We start from the raw sequence: 24,872 nt of genomic DNA on the forward strand, positions 1-24,872 counted from the left end.
CCCTCCCTTAATCTATTCTCTCGTGTTTCCCCTTTCCCTTCTTCCTTTCCACTCCTGATTTCCTGTTGAGGGAAATATATTTCTGTATCCTTTGTGAGTGTGTGTGTGTGTATGTATCTCTCTTGATTAAAAAAAAAAAAGAAACGAGAAATTCAACAGACTTGCCATTTAAAAGTTCCTCCATTTCTTAGCTCCGTGGCTCTCAAAGGGTATGTCATGCTTTTAAGCTAGGTATACTTTGAAAATCCTATGTCCTTACCCCAGCTCCATTTTTTTTCCTGCCTATGGACTTTTTTTTACCTTGGAATCCAGAAAATCAAAATAGCACTGGGGAGGGGGTGTTGCCATCTCTTCTGTTGCTAGTGCTGGGAAGGCAAAGAGGGTAGAAAAAAGGTGGGGAAGTAGGGGAAGGGGGGAGGGAAGGTTAAAAGAATAATACCTGCCCCTGCTGAATTCTCAAGATAGCAACACTTTAGCCTGTTAGTCAAGGCATTTAGTGGTCTGGCTCTTATTTCTAGCACTTAATTTCATGATTTCTCTGACAGTGATTGTAAAACTGAATTATTTAATTTTCTACAGTCTCCATGCATTAATTCCTACAGCTGTGTCAACTTCCCCTACCCCACCACATCCTCATATCTTGACTGATAAGCCCACTACTTACCCAGTTCAGGTACCTCTACTTCTAGTGTAAAGTTTTCCTTATTTTTATGTTATAAAAGATCTCTTCCTCCAACTTTTCAAACCATTATTTAACCTCTCCTCTGTACCTTTAACTACTCTCAGTTTCCTAAATTGTAGACTTTTGGAGGACTGAGGCTATCTTTTCTTTGCATGTTGAACACCTAACACAGGACCTATGTACATTTTTTTTGGAGGGGGAGGAAGGGCAGTTGGGGTTAAGTGACTTGCCCAAGGTCTCACGGCTAGTAAATGTGTCAAGTGTCTGAGGTCGGATTTGAACTCAGGTCCTCCTGACTCCAGGGCCGGTGCTCTATTTACTGCGCCACGTAGCCGCCCTCTATGTACATTTTAGGTGCTTATTAAATATTTGTTGAATTCTGAGGTGAAAGTGGGCTGCAAAAACACAGTTTTTCCCATCTTTCAATATTGGTTCTATTGGAATGCATGGGAAGACAACCAAATTGGAGATTATTAGTGTTCATATATTGTCTGCCTTCTTAGATGTAACATTTTCAACTTTCTATGACTTTAATATATGAGAGTTGCTGTTCTCTGGCCTATTAAACTTATTTGTAATCACTGTCTGTAAAACATTCATACACGAGTCAATCAAGCATTTATTAAATGTCTGGTGTGTGCCAGGCACTGTGGTAAGTGGTGGGGATGCAAAGACAAACAAGGAAACTATCCCTACCCATAAGGAATTTGTTCCATGTAGGAAAACAACACATACACAAATAAGCAAGTGAAGATATGTGTATAGTCAAGATAAGGTAATTGCAGTGTGCCTATCAGTATACTTATAAGCAACCCTAGGGTTTTACAGAAATGAAACTTAGAATCATTGTTAGAGAAACAATAATTTGCCAAATGGAATCTTCTTGATGTGATAGGGGAGGACTATAGCGTGCCCCATATAAAGTAAAGAACAGTTTAGGTATTATAAACTGAATTAATGTGGTATCATTAAAGGGAGCAGCAGAATGGTTAACTGGGTTGAAAGCTGTTTGTCTTTAAAGCCATAGTTTAGGAAAGTTACCTAAGCTTTTTTTGCAAAAGCTTTATCTAGACTCCTTGGAAACCATGCTAAGCTGCTTATGTTCTCTTGATGAATACTACCTTGCCTCAATTTGTTATATTACACATGATTAAACTACATTCATTGGCCTAGTTTTTGGTGATTTAGTATATGTATTTATTAATTTTTAAACCAAAGATGCTAACAAGGTTTGTCATTTTCACCAATATAGATGACAGTGAAGTTACCTGTGTAAAAACTATTTACTGTGCCTCCACGTTTGCACTACTTGAGGAAGGGAAGCCAGCTGTTTTAATGCCCAGACTGCTTGAATGACAGGTAAACAAAAACCAAATTCATCCCATTTCATAAGTGCTTAACCAATAATACTGCTGGGGGGACCTGGGTATAATTTCCAAAGGAAGGTCACCTTGGTAGAGAGGAGACTGGCTTTGCCTTATTCCAGTCAACTTCTACTTACCCTCTCATCTACTGTACAATTAGCCCTGCTGTCCAGTTGAGCATCCTTCCAGGAGTAGCCCTGTTCTGTTCCTGCAGGGGGCTCTGTCCCTAGAAGCTGAGCTGTACTATCAGGGAACCCTGTAGACTGCCCTGTAGTAAAAGGACACATTGTCTAATATCCAACATTGTTGGAGCTGTGTCTCCATTTTTTATTGAAGTTTACTTGCCTTAGAAGAGCTCAGATCACCCAAATGGTAAATGCTATAAAATAAGGAATGAGAAAATTTATGCATTCCTTGGTAAAATGTATTTGAATGATGATTATGTAGCATGTTAAATTTCTGTAATAAAGTTTTATTGAAGAAAATGCCAATCTTTGAAATCTGAAAAAGATGTTAAAAAGGAACAAAGTTTAAAAAGTCAAAATGAAATATAAAATATTTTAACATTTTTCATTTTCTTCAAAATTCTGAACCTTTCATCTTAGTAGTTCCTTTTTGTTTAGATTAATAATATTGAATTTATATCTAAAAATTCTCTCAGTTTGTCTAGTATGATTGGAAAGCACAGGTTCTGAAAGACTTTTTTTGGGGGGGTGCCCATATCTTCTGCCTGTTTTTTACATTAAGCTGTTATGAAATAGACTTTTCTTAACCATGTGCTTATAAATAAAAGACCTGAATTCTGAATTCACATGTAATAGGGAAAGCTTCTCGTAAATGAAGTGGAAAATTAGACGTGTAGCTGAGGAAGTAAAAATTTTAGTACATTAGCAATATGAAGTGTTAAGGATGTTGAAAGAAGAGACCTTAAAATGGGAGCTTGGTTGTTACTATATGTATGTTTTTACAACTTAAAAACTCTAAAAGTTCTTTAAAACAGACTACTGAGTACTTTCTGTAAAACAGATGAATTGACTATACAAGATTGTCCTTGGTTAGGAATACCACTTAGGTATCTTGCCAAATCAACATCATCTTTTTGCAGATAACTTTCTCTTACAGATAATCTTAATAAACTAGTACATCTTTTTCAGCTCTATAATCAGAATTAGGATGCAAATAGTCACATTATGATAAAGAAATGTAGATTGTGTCACATATAGGGGAAGGTCCATTAAGAAGTCTTGCTGAAAACATAACAATTAAAATAATTGTTAGTCATTATGTCGGTAAAGAGCCCTGAGAGACTTTTCATATTCTACCATCTAATGGATTCCAAATAAGTGTAACATGCAGGGGTTAGGGAACTTTAAAAAACAAACACAAAAGTTTATTCCTGCTATTTCATAACCAGTGTCATTCAAATGTATTTCTTATCAGGGAGTGCTGCCTACTTTTCGTCTTCTAGAAAATTAAGCTGGTAATCAGGGACCTAGCAATAGCTCAGTGGCTCAGTTTTCAGTAGATGGGGAAGAAGAAGATAGAGCCTTCTTGACACAGAACTATTTATTTGTCGTTCATTAAATTCCTATGATCTCTTAGAAAACTTAATTATTTTATAGTTTGGGCAAGACTGTAGTTGATCTTTTTATTGATGCAAATGTGTTGTTTTATTTAGAAGATGAATTGATAGTAGACTTCTTCCCTAATAATGAGCAGATTTTCTTTTATCCTTGTGATTTTCAAGTTAATGTTGGATTCACTTGGGATTATGACAGATAAATTCATGTTTTATTTTAAGATATGAGTGAGTCAAGAATTATAGATGTGAGAAGAGTAGGAAATGTTAGTTTTGTTTGAGATATATAAATGGCTTAAAAAATTTGTTGTTCAGTCATTTTTTTTTTAATGCTTGCCCAACACTTTGCAACCCCATTTGGGATTTTCTTGGCAAAGCTACTGGAATGTTTTGCTATTTCCTTCTCCTGTTCATTTTGCAGATAAGGAACTGAGGCAGACAGGGTTAACTGACTTGCTAGTAAGCATTTAAGGCCAGATTTGAACCCAGGAATAGCTCTTCCTGACTCCAGCGTTCTATCAACTTTGCCACCTAACTGCCTGGCTTAAGAGAAAATACTTATTAGATATTTTGAAGCATAGGGAAAGTGATAGACTCGTATAAAATTTGAGAGACATAATAGGACCAAAAATGTTGTGACAATGGTTGAACCAAATAAGAAAAAGTAAGTTTAAATTAAATTTCATCTTGGTATAAAAGGTCCTTTTAGTAGAGTGATTCCTAAACCGGAATAATAAAATTATACTTCCAAGTACTGTCTGGCCTTCTCTAGGAATCTGTAGCTTAGTGGTATGCGTATCCTAACTGAATCAAGCTTTAACTGAGTTAGAGGATATGACTGAAAAAAATTTGTTTACATAGTATTTAAGTGTTTACAGAGTTCTTCATGGAAACCCTATGAATTAGGTGGTATGTATGACATCTTGAGATTTCTTCCATTTCTGTGATTTAGTACAGTAGAACCTCAGTTAACTTTTGACACTCTTTTCTTCCTAAGCTTGTAGTAATCATTTAATTTTCCTTTGAGCCAGAGTTTTGTCATTCCTAAAGACTGTTGTTATCATAACTATATGGTTATCATTGTGTGTGATTGTATGTGAGTATATATGTGTACGTATATATTAGTGTGTGTGTGTGTGTGTGTGTGTGTGTGTGTGTGTATTAACCACAGGGCACACCTGCCCTCAAAGGGTTTTCATAGGTTCAGAGCTGGAAGGGGTTGTAGAAGGAAAGGTAAGTGACTTGTTTAACGGTACCTTGGTAGTAAGTAGCATAGTCTTAGATGTGCACCCAGGTCTTCTGACTGCAAATCCAGGGACCTGGGAAGGAGAGGGGCTAGGCTATCCTGGGAACATGTGAGAATATAGTATGTAAGAATACATATTGCTCCTAAATGCCCAGTAAATTGGGGGCTAAGGGTTGGGGGAGGGGAGTTCTAATTAGTTGCCATTCACTTAATCAAGGTTTAATTCTTATTAGATGATTTTTTTTGGTAATAAAACTTACTTCTACAAAGTACAGAATGATGGACCATGTTGCACATTGGTAAAGTGACATTTTTGTATATTCATTTTAGAAGGAATTGTGACTATCCAGCTTTTGAGGTTAGCATAGCAGAGAACCTACCTCCTGGCCTCTTGGGTAGGCATCAGGACTTGGTTTTATTTACTCCATCCTTCTAATGAAGACCTAAAGAACAGTTTTTCTCCCCAATATTGATGGACATTGAAAGAATCTGCTGTCCACTTAAATTAGATGAATATATTTGTGTGGTATAATACTTGTTTGGGGGAAGGAGATTGAAGGAACTCAGCCTCACCATGTTATTTCTCCTCTCCCATCCTTCCTTTTTGTTTTCAGTTTTCGTTCATTCATTACTCCCAGTGTAATACCTCAGAATTTAAAGGGGGAAAAGGACCCTAGAGATCCAGCCCAGCCCTAATATTTTGAGGAATTTGAGGCCCGGAGAAGTAAGGTGACTTGCCCAGGTCACATAGTTAGAAAATAGCAGGACAGGATTTGAACCTAAAGCTAAATCCTCTGTTTTTTTGCCATTGTGCTATGCTATCTTTGTGTTAAGAAAATGTACTTCTTGTAAATGTTTGTCGTTCTCCACATACAGAGTTCTTGAAGGTTAGAGGATCTTTACCAGATAGCTTTTTAAGAAACCAAAGACCAATTCTATGGGTATTTTAGCCCGCTAGGAACTGGAGAAAAGAGAGGTTTTCTGAAAGCAGAGTCCATTGAAGAGCCACATAGGCCATTCTAGTTATTGCCTTTTTCACTGACTGTCTTGTTCTGGTTATTTTTTCCCCTTTTTTGCAGATTAATCAGTCACTCGATGGGGATTAACAGTGGACCGCCTTTTTGTGATACCTTTCCACCTGTCTGTAGCAAGAAAAATAATTTCAGCACCTCTTCAATAATAATGATGAAACTGGTATTAACTGAATGGCAATTATGGATTTTTAACTCTAATTCACAGTAAACCAGCAAGCCATATGTTTAAAGCCCTACCAAATACCATTCTGTTTTGCTGCACATCTCAGACATAGGTGAGAAGTTGTGAGATACCCATTTGTACAAAGAGGAGTGTGTTAACCTGCATGAGGAACGCAACAGAAGCTAAAAGAGAAGACATCTTAATTTATCATTAAAGATATATGATAGTATTATTTATATAGATAGAATAAAGATATATATATTTTGGTGGTAATGAAAATGGCTCCTCAGAATGCCGATTCGGAGTCTATGCAAGTCCAAGAGCTCACTGCACCAGCCCCAGACGTCCAGAAATCTGAAAATAAGGAGAGTGAGAACCACGATGAGACAGTTAGCGAAGGATCCATAGACCGCATACCAGTTCGCCTTTGGGTGATGCATGGGGCAGTAATGTTTGGCAGGGAATTCTGTTATGCCATGGAAACGGCTTGGGTCACGCCGATATTGTTGCAAATTGGTAAGTGTTGTCTGTCCCCTATGTGTATAATTATAAACATTATGTAAATGAAATTTCTTTTTTGCCTTTTGGAGGGCAATTGGGGTTAAGTGACTTGCCCAAGGTCACACGGCTAGATTTTTGTGTTAAGTGTCTGAAGCCGAATTTGAACTCAGGTCCTCTTGACTCTAGGGCCAGTGCTCTATTCACTATGCCACATAGCTGCCCCTATAAATGAAATTTAAATAGTGATTTTACTAGGTGAATAACAAATCTTGTAAGTTACTGTGCTCATTTAATAATAATAATAATAATAATAATAATAAAAGTGGCAAAAGGCATGATCATTGACTTTCAGGCTAAAATGCCATAAATCAAGGTCCTTGCATTGTATCTTGTAGGCTTATCTATGCTAAATATCCTCCTTTACCAATCCCCTTGTATTTTAAGCTATGGGCAGGTCACTCACTGGACCTGACCTTTACCCTACACTCATTTTGTAGTATGACTAAGAGGCAGGAACATTACAAACTGAAAATGGCAAAATGAAAAGTGATAGGCCATAGTCATAGAACGTCAGAACTGTATGATTATTTAAATGTGATTGACATCAGAAGGCTATCAGAATTTTCTTAAATCATGGTATAGTTAAGTTGGATTTAGCAATGTGAATGGGAATGCTTCATCAAGGAAAACTGATCTTTACATTTTTCCAACATAAATCAGCTTTCAAAGCACTTACTTGCACATAAACAGACTCATTTGGTCCTTATAACATCCTTATGAAGTAGTCACATTTTTATAGAGCTGTAATGTTTACAAAGTGCAGGTGTTACAGATATTTAAACTTTTTTATGAATCTTACATGTGGAAACTGATGAACTAGAAAAATAGCAACAATGGCCAGGTATATTATGATATGAAAGCATAGTACCTTGAAGAATATAATGTCATTTAGTACACTTATCCCCATTTTACTACCAGAGAATGACTTAAGTTCCAGAAGGACTCTGGCTTACTATTTTAATTTTCTCCTCACCTTTATTAAGTAAGGCTGGTATTTGAGGGGCTAGTTTCTTCTTCTTCTTTTTTTTTTTTTTGCCCTTTCCCCCTCCCTCTATTTTTTTCCAATTACATGTAAAGATAGTTTTCATCATTCACTTTCATAAGATTAAGAGTTCCAAATTTTTTTTCCCTCCCTCCTTTTTCTTCCCTCTCCCCAAGATGGCAAGCAATCTGATACAAGTCATATTTGTACAATCATATTAAACATATTTCCACATTAGTCATGTTATGAAAGAAGAATCAGAATAAAAGGGAAAAATGATGAGAAGAAAAAACAAAAATAAAAGAGAAATAGTATGCTTCAGTCTATATTCAGACTCCATAGTAGAATGGTGTATCAGTGGAATAGGTTAGGTACACAAGGCACAGTAGTCATTGACTTCAGTAATCTACTCTTTGGTAAACCTTAAGACTCCAGCTTCTGAGATAAGAACTCACTATTTGACAAAAACTGGAAAATAGTATGACAGAAACTAAGTATAGAACAACATCTCACACCCTATACCAAGATAAGGTCTAAATGGGTAGATGATTTAGTCATAAAGGGTGATACCATAAGCAGATTAGGAGAGCAAGGAATAGTTTACCTGTCAGATCTATGGAGAAGGGAATATTTTTTAAAAATTAATTTATATATTTTTAATTTTCAACATTTTCATTTCCATAAAGATTTTGAGTTCTGAATTTTCTCCCCATCTTTCCCCTCCGCCCACCCCAAGATGGCACGCATTGTGATTGCCCCTTCCCCCAGTCTGCCTTCCCTTCTATCATGCCCCTCCTCTTATTCCCTTCCCCCTTATTTTCTTGTAGGGTAAGATAGATTTCTCTACCCCATTGCCTATATTATCTAATATTTCCCAGTTGCATGTAAAAACAATTTTTTACATTTGTTTTTATACATGTGTAGTTATGTAAAATATTTCTATAATAGTCATATTGTGAAAGACTAAATATATTTCCTTCCATCCTATCCTACCCCCCATTTACTCTATTTTCTCCTTTGACCCTGTCCCTTTTCAAAAAAGTGTCTGCTTCCAACTGCTCCCTCCCCCAATCTGCCTTCCTTTCTATCATCCCCCCCCTTATTTCCTTACCCCCTTTATTTTCTGTAAAGAAGGAAATAACTTGTGACCAAACAAGAAATAGAGAATACTATTAACAATTAATTTTTATAACATTAAATTTAAAAAGTTTCACACAAAGCCAATGCAACAAAGATTAGAAGGGAAGCAGAAAACTGGGAAATAATTTTTACTGCCAGTGTTTATGGTAAAGGCCTAATTTTTAAAATATAGAGAGAACTGAGTCAAATTTATAAGAATACAAGTCATTCCCCGATTGATAAACGGTCAAAGGCAGTTTTTAGATGAAGACATTCAAGCTTCTGTAGTCAAGAAAAAATGCTCTAAATCACTATTGATTAGATAAATGCAAATTAAAACAACTCTGAAGTACCACCCTATACCTATCATATTGGTTTTAATATGAAAGAAGAGGAAAATGATAAATGTTGGAGAAGATGAGGGAAAATTGGAACACTACTACATTGACAGTGGAGTTGTGAGCTCCCAACCTTTCTGGAGAGCAATTTGGAACTATGCTCAGAGGGCTATAAAACGGTTTATACCCTTTGATCCAGCAACACCACTATTAGGTCTATATTCCAAAGAGATCATAAAAAATGGAAAAAGACCCATGTACAAAAATATTTATAGCAATTTTTTTGTGGTAGCAAAGAGTTGGAATTGGAGGGGATGCCCATCAGTTGGGAAATGGGGAAATGGCTGAACAAGTTGTGGTATGTTAATGTCATGGAATACTATTGTTCTGTAAGAAAAGGTGAGCAGGAGAATTTCAGAAAAACCTGGAAAGACACATATGAACTTGATGCTAAGTGAAGTGAGCAGAAGTAGGAGAACATTGTACACAGTAACAGCAACATTGTTCTATCATCTCTTTTCAGCAATACAGTGATCTAAGACAATTCTAAAAGACTTATGATGGAAAATGCTCTCCATATCCAGAGAAAGAACTATGAGATTAGTTTCTTAAACAACAAATCACCTTTGTGTACCTCTTTGAGTTTTGTAGGAAGAAAAAAAGCCTTGCAATTTCAGGAACTTCAGTACTTAACAGTAGAATTTCTGCATTTTTACATGGGCCAGTGAGATATTGCAAATAAAGTATTCCCCATAAAAGTATCGATTTGGAGTTCAAGAATCTGGGTTTAAACTCATGAGCCTTAATTGCTTGTGTGATTTTGACCAAATCACAGTTGGTAGAGCTTCTTAAAATATGACTGTGTATTCCATATTAATGCCTGGTTTGAGATTTCTTTTAACCTTTTCTTATGATGTATGTTGGGATATGTTTACATTATTCTTACAATTTCACGTTTGTAGGTGCTGTCTTTCCTCTCGGGAATATAAATGGAGTGATACTATTTCTTTCTAGAAAATTTGTATATAGCTATATTAATGATTAAGATCTTATTTAGAATCTTTATGTATTGAAAGCTTATTCTGTGCTCCCTCATAGAATCTGAGTTAGCATTCTGGTATAATATCATAAGGCACAGAGCCATAAGCATGTTTTTTCACTCTGAGAGAACCACTCAAGACCTTTCTCTTGCTAGGCAGTTTAGAATTGGCTACTTTGTGCATGCTCAAATTTTTTACTCTTTTCACACTCTGAAACAAAAAGTTCTCCTCTGTTTACTCAAAGACAAATTCATAGATAAATGACCATTGGGATCCAAACGATTCCATATTGCCATGGCTCATAGATAGGACATTTCACATTTCTCTTTGTTAGCCAGTCTTGAGTAAAGAAAGAAATATTTCATTACCATATTCTCATGGCCCTTTGACCAGTTATGGGTCTCAAAGATGCCCGAGTATAGATCTTGAAGCAGAGATAATAGATTACAATTTGCTCCCCACCAATCACTATCCCAGAATACCTCAAAAGTACAGAATGTATCTAACATTTGGTCAGAAATGGAACTTTTCCTGTTCATTAAGGTAAGCTGAGATGCCATTAAAAGTTTTTTTATTCCGAACTTAAAACATGCAAAATGCATTTCCATGTACATAGCAAAGCACAGAAAGGATTCTCTATATAAAACTGTAAATCTTCATTTTATACCACTTGCTTTTAAAAAAAAAAGTATACACACACATATATTTGTTCCTGTTATTTTCAAAACTTTCCTGCTTGTGTGTGTGTGTGTGTTTTTTTTAAGCAATTGGGGTTAAGTAACTTGTTCAAGGTTACACGGCAAGGTGTTTCTGGGTGGGTGCTAAGTGTCTGAGCCCAGGATTTGATCTCCAGGTCTTCTCAACACTGGAGCTGGTGCTCTTACTCGCTGTGCTACCTGGACGCCCCGATGCTTGTGTTTTCTTCACTTTTGTTCTTTCATTTATTTAAATGTTAAAATGGCTCTCTATTTTTTTTTCTTGGCATTGTTGTTCACATCTTTAAAAACTGAGAGAAAGAATGGTGGGGGGGAGGGGAAGTATGGGTTTGCAACAAGTAAGCATAGTCAAGCAAAATGAAGTTCACAGAGACCAAGTTCCAAAATGCATTTCCGTCAGTATGTGTGTCTCTGTACCTTGTTCATCACGTCTTTCAGGAGGTCTTTTATAAGTCTTTTGGAGACATGATTGGTTATTGCATTGATCAGGGATCTTACATTTTTAAAAGTGCTGTCCTTGTATAAATTGTTCTTGCTTTTTCTGTTTACTATATTTTGTGTCAATTCTTACTACCCAGAATTCTCTGACATCATCTCTTCATTTCTCATGTGACAATAATATTCCATTACATCCATATACCACAATTGTTCAGCCATTGTGAGAAGGCATTTTTGAAGAAGCTGCCCCTATCCAGTCCCTGTCTGGATGAAGATTTGGAAAACCACAGCACCACACTGCAGACGTCTTTAAAGAATACTCTATAATAAATCTCTTTTGTATATATAAGTCTTGGGCTCTTCTTCCCGCCCCCCCCCCCGACACTGTTAATTAACTGACTTGGAGAGATATTTGGCACCAAATGTAGGAATTAAAATAGGCAGGAGATGCTGACCAAATAATCTTATTTTAAGACTTCTTAAACTCAGAATTGTTATTCCAGTTGCTGTAGTGAGTGAATAATTTCACTCTTCAATTCCCAGGGCTTCAGTTTCCTTATTTATTTCTACAATAAAGGTAATGTACTACATAATTTCTTAAGTCTTTTATAATTCCAAAATCTATAGTGATATGATAAATAGGAAAAAAAAAGTATAAATTGTAGAGTTAATTATTAACCTAAAAGTCAGGAATGCTAGTCATAGTTAAAAACTTCTGAGTACTTATTTTCTTTTAAAAAATGTTTTAGTTTGATTTCTATAAGAAGGGATATTATGGTATCTTGTTTTGCTCCCACAAAAGTTATTGGGAGATAATCAGTGACTGTGGGGAAGCTTGATTATCATCTTATTTTACTGAGACAATGGCCATCCTGGCCCCAAGGGAACTAGAAAAGTTGGGGGTATGGCAAACAGCTCAGACCCTTGAGGTTTCCAGACCACAAGTATTCTAACTACCACACCAGTGTAATCTGCATAAAGAGGGAATATAGGGAAATAAAATGAGGAATTTGAGGAATTTCAACTAACCCTAACTCTACCAGGAAGGACCTAACTGTATAACCTCACTCCTGCTTCTGCCGTGTTTCCCCGATAATAAGACCTATCCCGAAAATAAGCCCTCCCCTTACTGTGTAAGATTCCTCTAAAATAAGCCCTCCCCCCGAAAATAAGCCCTATTGAGATTGCTACTGTAGTGAAGGTGATCCCCTGCGCTACACGCTACATTACGGTACCCTCTGTATGCACCGTCCCCTCCCCCCTGGGTGAAACGCACACCGCGCTCCGAGCTGCATCCAATCAGAGCTGCAGCAGTGAGCGCGTCATCCTGTTCTTCCCCAGTGATTTGCTTGCTGGCGCCATTGAGAGCAGTGCCGTGGAGGAGAGCTGAGGCAAGACAACATAAGCCCTCCCCTGAAAATAAGCCCTCTGGTGTTTTTCTTTCCAAAAAAAAAAAATAATAATAAGACAGTGTCTTATTATCGGGGAAACCACGGTATATCAAGGTGGGTGTGTTCCTAAATGCCTTCCTCTGTCTACTCTGTTTCTTTCAGTGAGAGTTCTTTCAGTAAGAGTTCTGAGTTCTTTCAGGAGAAGGGGTTGGCCATTTTAAGGGGCATATCACAGGGATCTTCCTAAGGACCCCCTGGGAAGCAGTGGCCAGCAGAAGCTCTTCTGGGCTAACTCCCTAACCCTGCCTGGGAAGTCCTTTGATCCCCATAGCCTTGTTGAGGGGCATCTCACATGTAACTTCCTAAGGACCCCCAGGGAAGCTGTGGACACAGTGGAAACTTATGAGGGTTAACTCCCTGAACCTGCCTGGGGAGTCCTGTGATCTGTGATCCCCAAAAGCATGTTTCTCACAGTGCTTATCTTTTTTTTTTTTTAAAGGTAAAATGCCATATTTATTGTATGCCTTTCTTTTTTTTTGGATTATTTTTTAAAATTAATTTGTTTACTTTTAGTTTATAAGATTCAGTTCCACCAATCCCTTGAGTTTCAGATTTTCTCCCCCTCTCCTCCCCCCCCATCCCCCCATGGCAGCATGCAATCAAATATAGGATCTGCAGATACCTTCACATTAAACATTAGTCAGATTGTAAAGAAAGGTTATAACCAATGGGATGAACAGTGGGAAAGAGGAAACAAAACCAAACAAGAAAAAGAAAGAGAGCAGGTAGTTTGCTTCAAACTCTATAGTTCTGTCTCTGGATGTGGACATCTCTTTCCATTATGAGTCTTTTGGAGTTGTTTTATAACCTTGCATTTCTGCGAAGAGTCCAGTCCATCAAAGTTAGTCGTCACACATACGTTGTGTTTGTAATTGTGTACAAATTTCTCCTGGTTCTGCTCTTCTCACTCAACATCAGTTTGTATAAGTCCAGATTATTATAAAGTCTGTCTGCTCCTTATTTCTTATAGTGTAGTAGTATTCCATTACATTCATATACCACAACTTGTTTAGCCATTTTCCAGTTGATGGGCATACCCTTGATTTCCAGTTCTTTGCCACCACAAAAAGAGCTGCTATAAATATTTTTGTACATACGGGACCTCTTCCCACTTTTATGATCTCTTTGGGATACAACCCTAGAAGGAGTTATTGCTGGGGTCCACAATGCTTAATATCTACATTGGTCATTTCCTGCCTCTAACCCCCCTTGCAGCTTAAACACTTCCTTGTGGGAAAGAAAATTAAAGAAAAAACATCAAAAAAGTCCGCATTTGGCAATATATATATAATATTGTATCTTAGTAGCTCCCCACTTTGCCACAAAAAGGAAGAATATTTGTTAAATCTTCTAGGACCTCTAGGATTGGTTTTAAAATTTTTTATTAGGAATTCAGGTTCTTTATGGTGTTCTTCTCATTTGCTGTCTTTATATGGCTTTCTTATTTCTGTGCTCTTGATAATTCCTCATAATCTTTCCACATTTCTCAGAATTCCTTACTATTTCTTACTTCATGGTGTGATATCACATTCATAACCATACCAACATATTTTTTCCTAGTAGCTTTTACTTTAAAATTTTTTTTAAATTAATCTTTTATTCATTTATTTTTAGTTTTCAACATTCAGTTCCACAATATTTTGAGTTACACATTTTCTTTCCATCTTTCCCCTAACCCCTACCCCAATATATTGAGCCTACTGAATACCCCTTCCCCCAATCTGCTCTCTCTTATATCCTCCCCCATCTCACTCAACTTTTTGGTAGGGCAAGATGGATTTCTATACCCCAGTGCCTATATATTTTATTTCCCAGTTGCATGTAAAAAACCAATTTTTTAAATATTTCTTTTTAAAACTTGGGAGTGCCAGATTCTTTTCCTTCTTCCCTCCTCATTCCCCTTCCCCCACCCCGCCCTGGGAAGACAAGCACTTCAATATAGGTTGTACATGTGTAGTTATGCAAAACATTTCCATAGTAGTTATATTGTGAAAGACTAACCATATTTTCCTCCATCCTATCCCGACCCCTGACATTCTATTTTCTCCTTTGACCCTGTCTCTTTTCAAAAGTGTTTGCTTCTAACTACCCTCTTTTCCAGTCTGCCCTCCCTTTTATCATCCCCCTTCTTATCCCCTTCCCCCTACTTTCTTGTAGGGTAAGATACCCACTTGAGTGTGTATTTTATTCCCTCCTTAAGCCAAATTCAGTGAGAGTAAGGTTGACCCCATTCCCTTTAACCTTACTACTCTTCCTCTCCATTGTAACAATTTTCTCTTGCGTCTTTTATATGAGATAATTTACCCTATTCTATCTCTCTCTTTCTCCTTTTCCCATTATGTTCCTCTCTCATCTCTCAATTTTATTTTTTAGATATCATCCCTTCCTATTCAATTGATCCTGTGCACTCTGTCTACGTATACATGTACACATATACATACACTCACATGTATTTATACACACATATACCCTCCTATACATACATATACATATATATATACACACACATACACACATATATATTCCCTTCAACTCTCCTCATATTGAGAAAAGTCTCATGAGTTACGATTATTGTTTTTCCATGTAGGATTGTAAATAATTCAACTTTAATAAGTTCCTTATGATTCCTTTTTCCTGTTTACCTTCTTATGCTTTTCTTGCTTCTTGTATTTGAAAGTCAGATTTTCTGTTCAGCTCTGGTCTTTTCATCAAGAATACTTGAAAGTCCTCTTTTTCATTGAATGACCATTATTGTCCCCTGAAGCATTATACTCAGTTTTGCTGGGTAGGTGATTCTTGGTTTTAATCCTAGCTCCTTTGACTTCCAGAATATCATATTCCAAGCCCTTCAGTCCCTTAATGTAGAAGCTGCTAGATCTTGTGTTATCCTGATTGTGTTTCCACAATACTCAAATTGTTTTTTCCTGACAGCTTGTAATATTTTCTGCTTGATCTGGGAACTCTGGAATTTGGCTATGATATTCCTAGGAGTTTTCTTTTTGGGATCTTTTTCAAGAGGTGATTAGTGAATTCTTTCAATTTCTATTTTGCCCTCTGGTTCTAGAATATCAGGGCAATTTTCTTTGAGAATTTCTTGAAGGATGATTTCTAGGCTCTTTTATTTCATCATGGCTTTCAGGTAGTCCAGTAATAGTAATTTTTAAATGACCTCTCCTGAATCGGTTTTCTAGGTCAGTGGTTTTTCCAATGAGATATTTTACATTTTCTTCTACTGTGTTTCCCTGATAATAAGACACTGTGTTATTAAATATTTTGGACAGAAAAACACCAGAGGGCTTATTTTCAGGGGAGGGCTTATTTTAATGAACATTGACAGCAATTTTAATAAACAGGTAAATGTGAACAAAAAAATGTACCTTTATTCAATAAGCAAATCACTGGGGAAGAACAGGATGACGCACTCACTGCTGCAGCTCTGATTGGATGTAGCTTGGAGCACGGCGTGCGTTTCACGGGGGGGAGAGGAGCGGTGCATACAGAGGGTACTGTAATGTAGCGTGTAGCGCAGGGGATAACCTTCACTACAGTAGCAATCTCAATAGGGCTTATTTTCGGGGGAGGGCTTATTTTAGAGGAATCTTACACAGTAAGGGGAGGGCTTATTTTTGGGATAGGTCTTATTATCGGGGAAACACGGTATTTTTTTTCATTTGTTTGGATTTGGTTTATAGTATCTTGATTTCTTATAGCCATTAGCTTCCATTTGCTCCAATCTAATTTTGAAGGAATTATTCTCTTTAGTGAGTTTTTGAAATTCCTTTTCCATCTGGTAAAGTCAGCTTTTAAAGGCATTCTTCTCCTCATTGGCTTTTTGGGCCTCTTTTGCCATTTGAATTAGTCTATTTTTTAAGGTGTTATTTTCTTCATTATTTTTTCCAGTCTCCTTTAGCAAGCTGTTGTCTTCACTTTTCATGATTTTCTTGCATCATTCTCATTTCTCTTCCCAATTTTTCTTCAGTTTCTCTTACCTTTTTGAGTTCCTCCATGGCCCGTAACCAATTCATATTTTTCTTGGAAGCTTTTGATTCTGGAGTTTTTACTTTGTTGTCTTCTTCTGGTTCCACGTTTTGATCCATTTTGTCCTCCAAAAAGGATTCTATGATCTGGTTGCTCTTCCTTTGCTTGTTCATCTTGCCACTTGACTTTTGAGCTCTTTGCCACAGTAGAACTCTGCTTCCAGAGTGGAGAGAGTTGTGTTCCAAATTGCTGGGGTTTTTGCAAATGTTGTCAGAGGTCTGAGGAGGGCACTTCTCTACAGCCACCACAAGCTCTGGCACACTGGTGTTTCTCACCCCTTTACCACCAACCCAAGACAGTGACCCAGATCCAAACAGGTCAAAGGAAGAACAGTTACCCTCTGAATGGTCACTTGATCCTCCCCTATGATCTGTAGACCAGGAGCTCTGGAGGCAGCCACAAAGCAGTAGCTGCAGCCAGCCTCTGCCCACCCCTTACTCCTAGGGCAGAGTTCCCTGCTGACCTTTTCCTTTCTCTTTGGCATTTATGGGTTGAGAAGTCTGGAAACCTCCACAGCTGCCAGTGATTCATTTTCCTGAAGTCTTCTCCGAACTGGTCTATGCCTCTGGTCAGGCCCAGTCCAGGTCTGGGACTTCACAGCTCACGTGGGACTATGCTCGGTTCCCTGCTTGGTACAATAAACCCTTCCTGTAGGCTGTATCAGCAATGCCATATTCACAATGCCTATGGAGATTACAAATATGCTGATATAATTATCCATCACAAAATACATCATGCTTGCCATATGGGGGAATAAGCTGGAAAATTTATTAAGATACCAAAAGGCTGAGTCCCAAAACCAGAAAGTGAAAGCCATCAGAGTAGTTATGACATTGGCACAGGTAGATAAAGTAGAAAGCACCCACATTTTCAAGCCTTTAAAACAGAACAGGCTACCTCAGGCAAAGGTCCTCCTCTCGCCACTCACAGCAACCACCCAGCATCCGGGAAGCGCGCTCCCAGCAGCTCCGGCCCCTGGCAGTCCTCAGCAGGAGTCCTTAGCAGAAATTCTGGCTAACTCAAAAAGGGCTTTGCTCTGCCGCTGCCTCTGCTGCTGCTGCCGCCGTCGCCAGCCACCGCAGGAACTCTAGTTTGGCTTCCGCTTCCTCTTGCTCCGCCCCTTCCTGCTACGTCAGCAAGTCCAATGGGGCATGGAAGATCTTTAAATCCCATAACCCTTACATAGGCCTGCCAGGCTGCCTTCAGCGGAAGATTTGTTTCTCTCTGTCACTTTGTGGGTTCTTTAGCTCTAAAATTTGTTCAGAATCATTTTACAGGTGTTGGAAGTGGTTGGTGTGGGAGCTTAAGTAAGTTCCTGCTTTTACTCCACCATCTTGTCTCCACCTCAGCTTTTACTTTTTCAAATAAAATATCACACCCTCAATTTTTATATAAAGATCCAGATCAGAGGTTTCACTATATAAATCTTAACTATGAAAGTGGGTTGCTTTAAGAAAAACATAAATTATTTGGTTGACAGAAAGACAATGATGATCTAGTCTTTTAAATAATAGTGTTCTATTTAAGGCATGTGATGTTGTTGTTTAACTTTAGTGGAATATGGAGTACTTGGTTTTTTGTTTTTTTTTTAAGCAATCGGGGTTAAGCAACTTGCTCAAGGTTACACGGCCAGTTATTTCTGGGTGTGGTGCTGAGTGTATGAGCCCGGGATTCGATCTCCAGGTCTTCTCAACACTGGAGCCGGTGCTCTTACTCGCTGAGCCACCTGGCCGCCCCTAAGCAATTAGGGTTAAGTAACTTGCTCAAGGTTACACGGCCAGGTGTTTCTGGGTGGGTGCTAAGTGTCTGAGCCCGGGATTCGATCTCCAGGTCTTCTTAACACTGGAGCCGGTGCTCTTACTTGCTGTGCTACCTGGCTGCCCCATATGGGATACTTGTTGATCCACAGATAACTACTCTTATTGCTTGTAAATCAGTGACCATTAGGGCCTCTCTGAGCTTCAGTCAGTTTTATGATACCTTAAGTTGTAGAAGGATTTTAATCTGCCTAATGGAAGGAGTTCCCAGTCAACCAAATCAGACAATTGTCAGATTCTTATTTTGTGTCAAGTTTTAGTGAACAACAACAGAAAAATACCCCAAATTAACTCTGCTGGCAAGAAACTTGTATTCTAAAGCATAAAGGGGGTGATGCAAGAATTTGAAGATATATCGATACAAACAAAATTTTTAAAATAGAATTATTTTTAGTTTTTAGCATTCACTTCCCTGAGATTTTGAGTTTTAAATTTTCTCCCCTACTCTCTCCTCCTCCCTCCCAAAGACACTGTGTAGTCTGATATAGGCTGTACTTATGCATTCATAGTAAATGTATTTTAACATTAATCATAATGTAATGAACTAGAACTAATGGAAGGATCCATGACAAAGAAGTAACAGAATAAACAACAAAAGAAAAGGAGAGCAAATAGTAGACTTCAATCTGTATTCAGACTCCAGAGTTCTTTCTTTGGATGTGGATAGCATTTTCCATGGTGAGTCTTGTCTTAGAGTTGTCTTAGATCCTTGCATTGCTGAGAATAGTTAATTCTATCAAGGTCACTCATTGCATAATGTGGCTGTTACTGGGTTCAGTGTTCTGCTGGTTCTGCTCATTTCATTCAACATCAGTTCATAATAAGTCTTTACAGGCTTTTCTGAAGTCCCACCTGCTCATAATTTCTCAAAGCATAATAATCAGCTGTAGCACAATACATTCTACTCCAGCCTTTTACCTTTACCCTCCCTGTTTGTATCCCTCTGCTTCAGACCTGTTTCTTGTAAATACTGTATAGTAGGATTATGATTCTTAATCCATTCTGCTGTCCACTTGAGTTTTATGGGAGAGTTCATCCCATTCATATTCAGTTATGTGTCTTTCTCTCCATCCTATTTTACTTCCTATATATGCTTTTCTCTCTCCTTTCTCCCTTTCCCTCCTCACTAGAGTTTTGCTTCAATTACCATCTCCCTCATTCTGCCCTCCCTTCTATCACTCTTTCCCTTTTTTTTCCTCTTTCCCCTCCAACTGCCTATAGCACAAGTTAGATTTCTATACCTGATTATGTTATGGTTGTAATCCAAGCTCCTTTGCCTTGTGGAATATCATATTCTACATCCCTGATCTTTTAATGTAGAAGCTTCAGAGTCCTGTGTTATCCTCATTGTGGTTCCATGATATTTAAATTGTTTCTTTCTGGCTACTTGAAATATCTTCTTTTTGACCTTGTAATTTTGTAATTTGGCCACAATATTCCTTGGCATAGGTGAGGTATTTTATGTTTTCTCCTATTTTTTCATTCTTTTGTTTCTGTTTGACTGATTCTTGATATCTCCACTTGCCTGATTCTATTTTTTAAGAAATTGTTTTATCCTGTTAGATTTAGTGCCTCCTTTTCCATTTGGCCAATTCTACTTTATAAGGACTTGTTTTCTATAGTCAGTTTTTGTCCTTCCTTTTCTAAGCTATTGATTCTCTTGCCCACCTCATTTCTTTTCCAACATTTTCTTCTGCCTCTCCTACCTCTCTTATTTGGCTTTTGAAATCTATCTTGAGTTCTTCCAAGAAGACTTTCTGGGCTTAAGACTGGTTCATATTTCCCTTTGAAAAAGGTTTTGGATGTGGGTATACTGACAATATTGTCCTCTTCTGAATTTGTTCCTTGGTCTTCCCTGTCCCCATAAGAAGAATCTATGGTCATTGTTGTAATGGGAATGCAAATTTGGAAGATCTTCCCTGCCCCTAGGCTAAAATGCACCTGAAGCCTGGGGAGGGAGGCTTGTTTTTCAGTAGATACTTCTTGATTGGCCAGTGAGTCAATAAGGTTGTTACATTCTCTGAGCCAGGAGAAGGCTATATAAGCCCTGATGTGTAGCTTTGTTTTGGGACTCACTTTGAGAAGTGTTCTGTGATTTGATCTGAGTTATGGGAAGCCGTTGTTGAGAGTCCCCCGGCTTTGAAAAACCCAGAATGTGGAAACCCAGATGTTGACTGGGTATGGATGTAATGGTTGGACAGTTTGGAAATCTGTCTACTTGATGTTTCTGTCTTGATAATTATGCCTGTATACTTTGAGGTTCAGGGTGCTGACCTTTTCTCCTGAACAAGGTAAATGATATATGTCTGACTGATTAAAGTAAGCTTGTTAACCCATTTTGAGTTGCTTTCCTTTAACAAAGCAGATCCAAGAACCTGTGTGAGCAGGCACCCTGGGGACACTGGGGTGCTTGCTGCTACAATTGTCCATTTCTGCTTTTTGCTTATAATATTTGCCCAATTCCTGGCTTTTAGAGTTGAGCTCTCCTCCTGGAGCGCAGGGGCCACTGACCCAAGCTTCTTGTGCTGGGAGCCTGAGACCTGGTCACTGGCTTTGTGTGCTGGGACCTCAGATGCTGGCAGCTGGAGGCTATAGGGGTCTAATAGCTTACCTGGTGCTGAACTGGGGTCAGCAACACGGGAGCTCTTTGGATGGGGATGGGAAGTTTGGTCCCTGGGGGATGCCTGCCCACCCTTGCCTTGTACTTGAATGTTTGACTGCTGGAGGGTGTCTGGCAGTGTGGAACTGTGCCTGTCCCTCTTGAGTTGTGCTGAAGTACTGGGAGATTTGGTTGCTAGAGAATGCCAGTGCATGTGGTGCTTTTCCAAGCTAGTACCCACCAGTTCCCCTGCCTGTGCTGAAGCACTCGGGTGTGTTCTGATGTTGATTTTTTTCCTGCTCCACCACCCTGAGACTCAGGATCTCCCCCTGGGGGTTGGGGGATTGCCTGGATGCCTCCTGTTCTGTACTGCACCCGTAGAGTGAGAGGGGCCTGTTAAGCCCCCAAGCTTCCTGGGCTACAGCAAGACTGCTGTACCCAGCTTCCTGCTGGTTCATCTGTTCTAGGGTTTTTCTTGGGGTGATATTTTCTGGGCTTTCAGAGGTCAGTTAGAGAGGGTGAGAGTGACTTACTTCTTACTTTGCCATCTTGGTTTCCTATAAACAGAATTTTGAAAAGTTGTTTAAATGGAGAAGGTACTTGAAGCTGGCCCTTAAAGAACTTTGAAGGAAAGTATGGAGCCAAGACGCAGGTGAGGAGAGGATGCATTCAAGTCTGGAGGGATAGTTAGTGTAGAGGTACAGAGATAGAAAATGGAGGATCTATGTGAAAAACAATAACAAAGACAATTTAGACTAGAGAGTTAAGGAAAGAGTACAGTACTATGTCATAGCTCTGGAAAGGTAGGTTGGGAAGGGCTTTAAATGCCCAACAGAAGAGTTTATGTTTGATCCTAGAGTTCACATGGAACCATGGAGTTAAGTGAATAAAAGAGTAATGAGGTCAGACTTCAAAATGACTTTGGCCATGTATAGGGTCAGTTGAGACGGGCAAAGATTTCAGGCAGAACCCCCAGTTAGGAGACTCCTAATGAGGACTTGGAATACGATGGCAGCTGTCTGAGGGGAAAAAAAGGATCAGTGCCAAATGAATCTTTACTCAATACTGGATGATTTACTTTGCATAATTTTATTTGATCTTTATAACAGTCTTCCCAGGAAACAGGCTCGGACAAGGAAAGTTAGTTGGCTAAAGTAAGTGCAGACTTAGATTTGAGCTTGACCAAGTTATAAGGCAAGTTACAAATTTCTAGTGCGTAAAGAAATTATTGGACATGCAGTATTTATATTTTAAGTATAGAAAGCTTCACCAATTCAGAACAAACTAGTTTGGAATGAAATAATTGACTCTTAAATCAGTAAAAAATAATGTAAAACAATTTCTTCTGCAAACTTTTAATGTCTTTCTGTTGCCACGAATTATAATTTATAACATTGAGGTTCCATTTGGAAGTTGTCTAATGAGAGTATGCTTTTTGTTGAGAAACACTGAAATATCACATTGTCCAGTATAGTAATTTAAATCCGTCCTTGTTGCTTCCTTGCTCCTCATTCTCTAAATTTCTATTTACCTGCTTTGATTTATCTGACAAGGCAAGTGTGAATTTTTAAATTTTGTTACAATTGTGCCCTAGAAATTTGTAACTTGCCTTGTACTACATTGAAACTAGCCTGAGAATGTACTTGTTACCTGAATGAACTTTTCCTTGGACTAATTTTTTTTTTGTTTCATTAGTCCAAGTATAAATTGGAGGAGACAGTGCCCATCACTATGTTTAAGTACTGGGGACACAAAAGAAGGACTGAATCATGCCATCAAGGAGATTACATTTTAGTGGAAGAGACATACAAGTAATTAGGTAGATGTAGATACATAGAGATCTGGAAGGCATTCTGAGAGAAGATACTAGTAGCTGGGGGGACCTGGAAAATCCAACTGCACAAGGTGGTATTGAAGGAAAGCAGAGGAACCAAGAGATTGAGGAGATAGCCATGTTCAAGTTGACTCACTGCAGCTAGGCTTGATTGTAGATTGTTATGGAAGAGAGTAAGATATAAGAAAACAAGAGAGGGGCGGCCAGGTAGCACAGTGAGTAAGAGCACCAGCTCCAGTGTCGGGATGACCTGGGGATCAAATCCTGGCTTAGAATACTTAGCACCACACCCAGAAATAACTGGCCATGTAACCTTGAGCAAGTTACTTAACATCGATTGCTTAAAAAAAAAAAAAGAGAGAGGCAAATTATAAAGAGCTTTTAGTTCCAAACAGCAAAGGAGGGAAACAAGCATTTGCTAAACTCCTATGTACTGGGCATTGTGCAAAGCACTTTACATATATTATATGATTTGATCCTTACAGCAACGCTGGGAGAGATAGCTACTATTAATGTCCCCATTTTACAGTTGAAGAAATTGAAACAAATAGGGTAAATAGCTTGCCTAGTGTCACACAGTGAGTGTGAGATGGTATTTGAATTCCGTTCTTCTGGATTCTTAGTCATTTTGCTTTTGAGTCCTACAGAACTCCTGGATTTTGTTGGGCCAGCGGTGTGGCCAGCATGGTCCAAACTACACTTGAGAAGATCACCTTAGCATCTGAATGGAGAATGGATTGGAGTGGGGAGAGACTTGACACCAGGTGTCAGTTAAGAAGGTTATTGCCCCAGTCCATTTGATAGGTGATGAAGAATTGAAGTGAGTTTGTGACTAGAGAGTAAGTAAGTAGATAGAAATAGATGTATTCAAGAGATGCTGTGGAGATAGAAACAGCATGATTTGGTGATTCACGATTTTGAATATGTAAGGTGAGTGAGAAAGGAGATTTGATGACTGTGCTAAGGAACCTTGCTGACTAGAAGGATCTTGTTGCCCTGGAGTGTGACAGGGAAATGAGTGAGAAGAGAGAGGGTTTAGGGTTCTGTTTTGAAAATGTTGAGTTTGAGGTAACCGTTTGAGGCTATCCAATTCCAGATGCTCAGTGGTGATATGGGACTAAAGTTCAGGAGAGAGAAAAGACAGCAAATATGAATCTGGGATTTTTCTGCTTAGAGATAATAATTAAACACACGGGAGCTGCTTAGATTACCAGGTGAGATTATAACAAGGAAAAGATGTTTCCAGACTGACTGGAAGACTCTTTGCTCCAGTCCATCCTCCCGCTGCCCCTCCCTAATAGCTCCTTTTAATTTCCAAGACCAAATAAAAAACCTGGCTTTTACAGCCCATCACAACTTGGCCCCTTTCTGCCTCCACATAATCTGCAGTCTAGTAGCATTGCCATTTTTCTTCTTCAAACACTATACTTTAAACTTTATGCCTTTTCACTGGCAGTTTCCATGCCTAAACTTCTCTTCCTCCTAACCTCTGCTTTTTGACTTCCCTGGATTCCTTCCAGACTCAACTCAAATCCTACATTCTAAGATTTCCTCCCATTTGCCCTCTTATGTATCTTGGGTAAATGTAGATGGCATAGTAGAACATAAGCTCTTTGGTAGTAAGAATTGTGTTTTTGCCTTTTAATATCCCTAGCACTTAGCGTAGTTCCTTATCCATAGCAAGTACTTGTTAATCAGCTGACCATACCACTTATTCATCTAAGATGAATGAAGGGAAGATTGAGAGGAAAGATGTCAGAATAATGAAAGATGAGTTAATTGGGAATGATCTCAATTTTTAAGATAAAATATGAGGCAAGGTTCTCAGCTGATATGGAAGGGGGAAGGGAGAGGAGATCTGTAACAACTTC

General features: G+C 38.4%; 1 protein-coding gene across 5 annotated transcripts in view; it reads left to right on the forward strand.

Moving 5' to 3' along the window:
• SLC45A4 (solute carrier family 45 member 4) overlaps window positions 1–24,872 on the forward strand; it is a 153,687-nt gene that overhangs the window by 70,869 nt on the left and 57,946 nt on the right. For 3 of the 5 annotated variants that reach the window (XM_069081098.1, XM_069081101.1, XM_069081099.1), the window contains exons 2-3: window positions 1,935–2,041; window positions 5,951–6,584. The exons of 1 other annotated variant lie outside the window; for it this stretch is intronic. In XM_069081098.1, coding sequence (XP_068937199.1) covers window positions 6,341–6,584 — 244 coding nt within the window. In that variant the 5' untranslated portion in view covers window positions 1,935–2,041; window positions 5,951–6,340. The remainder of the gene's footprint in view (window positions 1–1,934; window positions 2,042–5,950; window positions 6,585–24,872) is intronic. One more of the 5 variants, XM_069081100.1, reaches the window with a different exon arrangement.

This window comes from Petaurus breviceps, unplaced genomic scaffold, assembly GCF_028583685.1.
Source record: "Petaurus breviceps papuanus isolate PSGF00001 unplaced genomic scaffold, PetGlider_PUasm1.0 98, whole genome shotgun sequence".
Classification (NCBI taxonomy): Eukaryota; Metazoa; Chordata; class Mammalia; order Diprotodontia; family Petauridae; genus Petaurus; species Petaurus breviceps.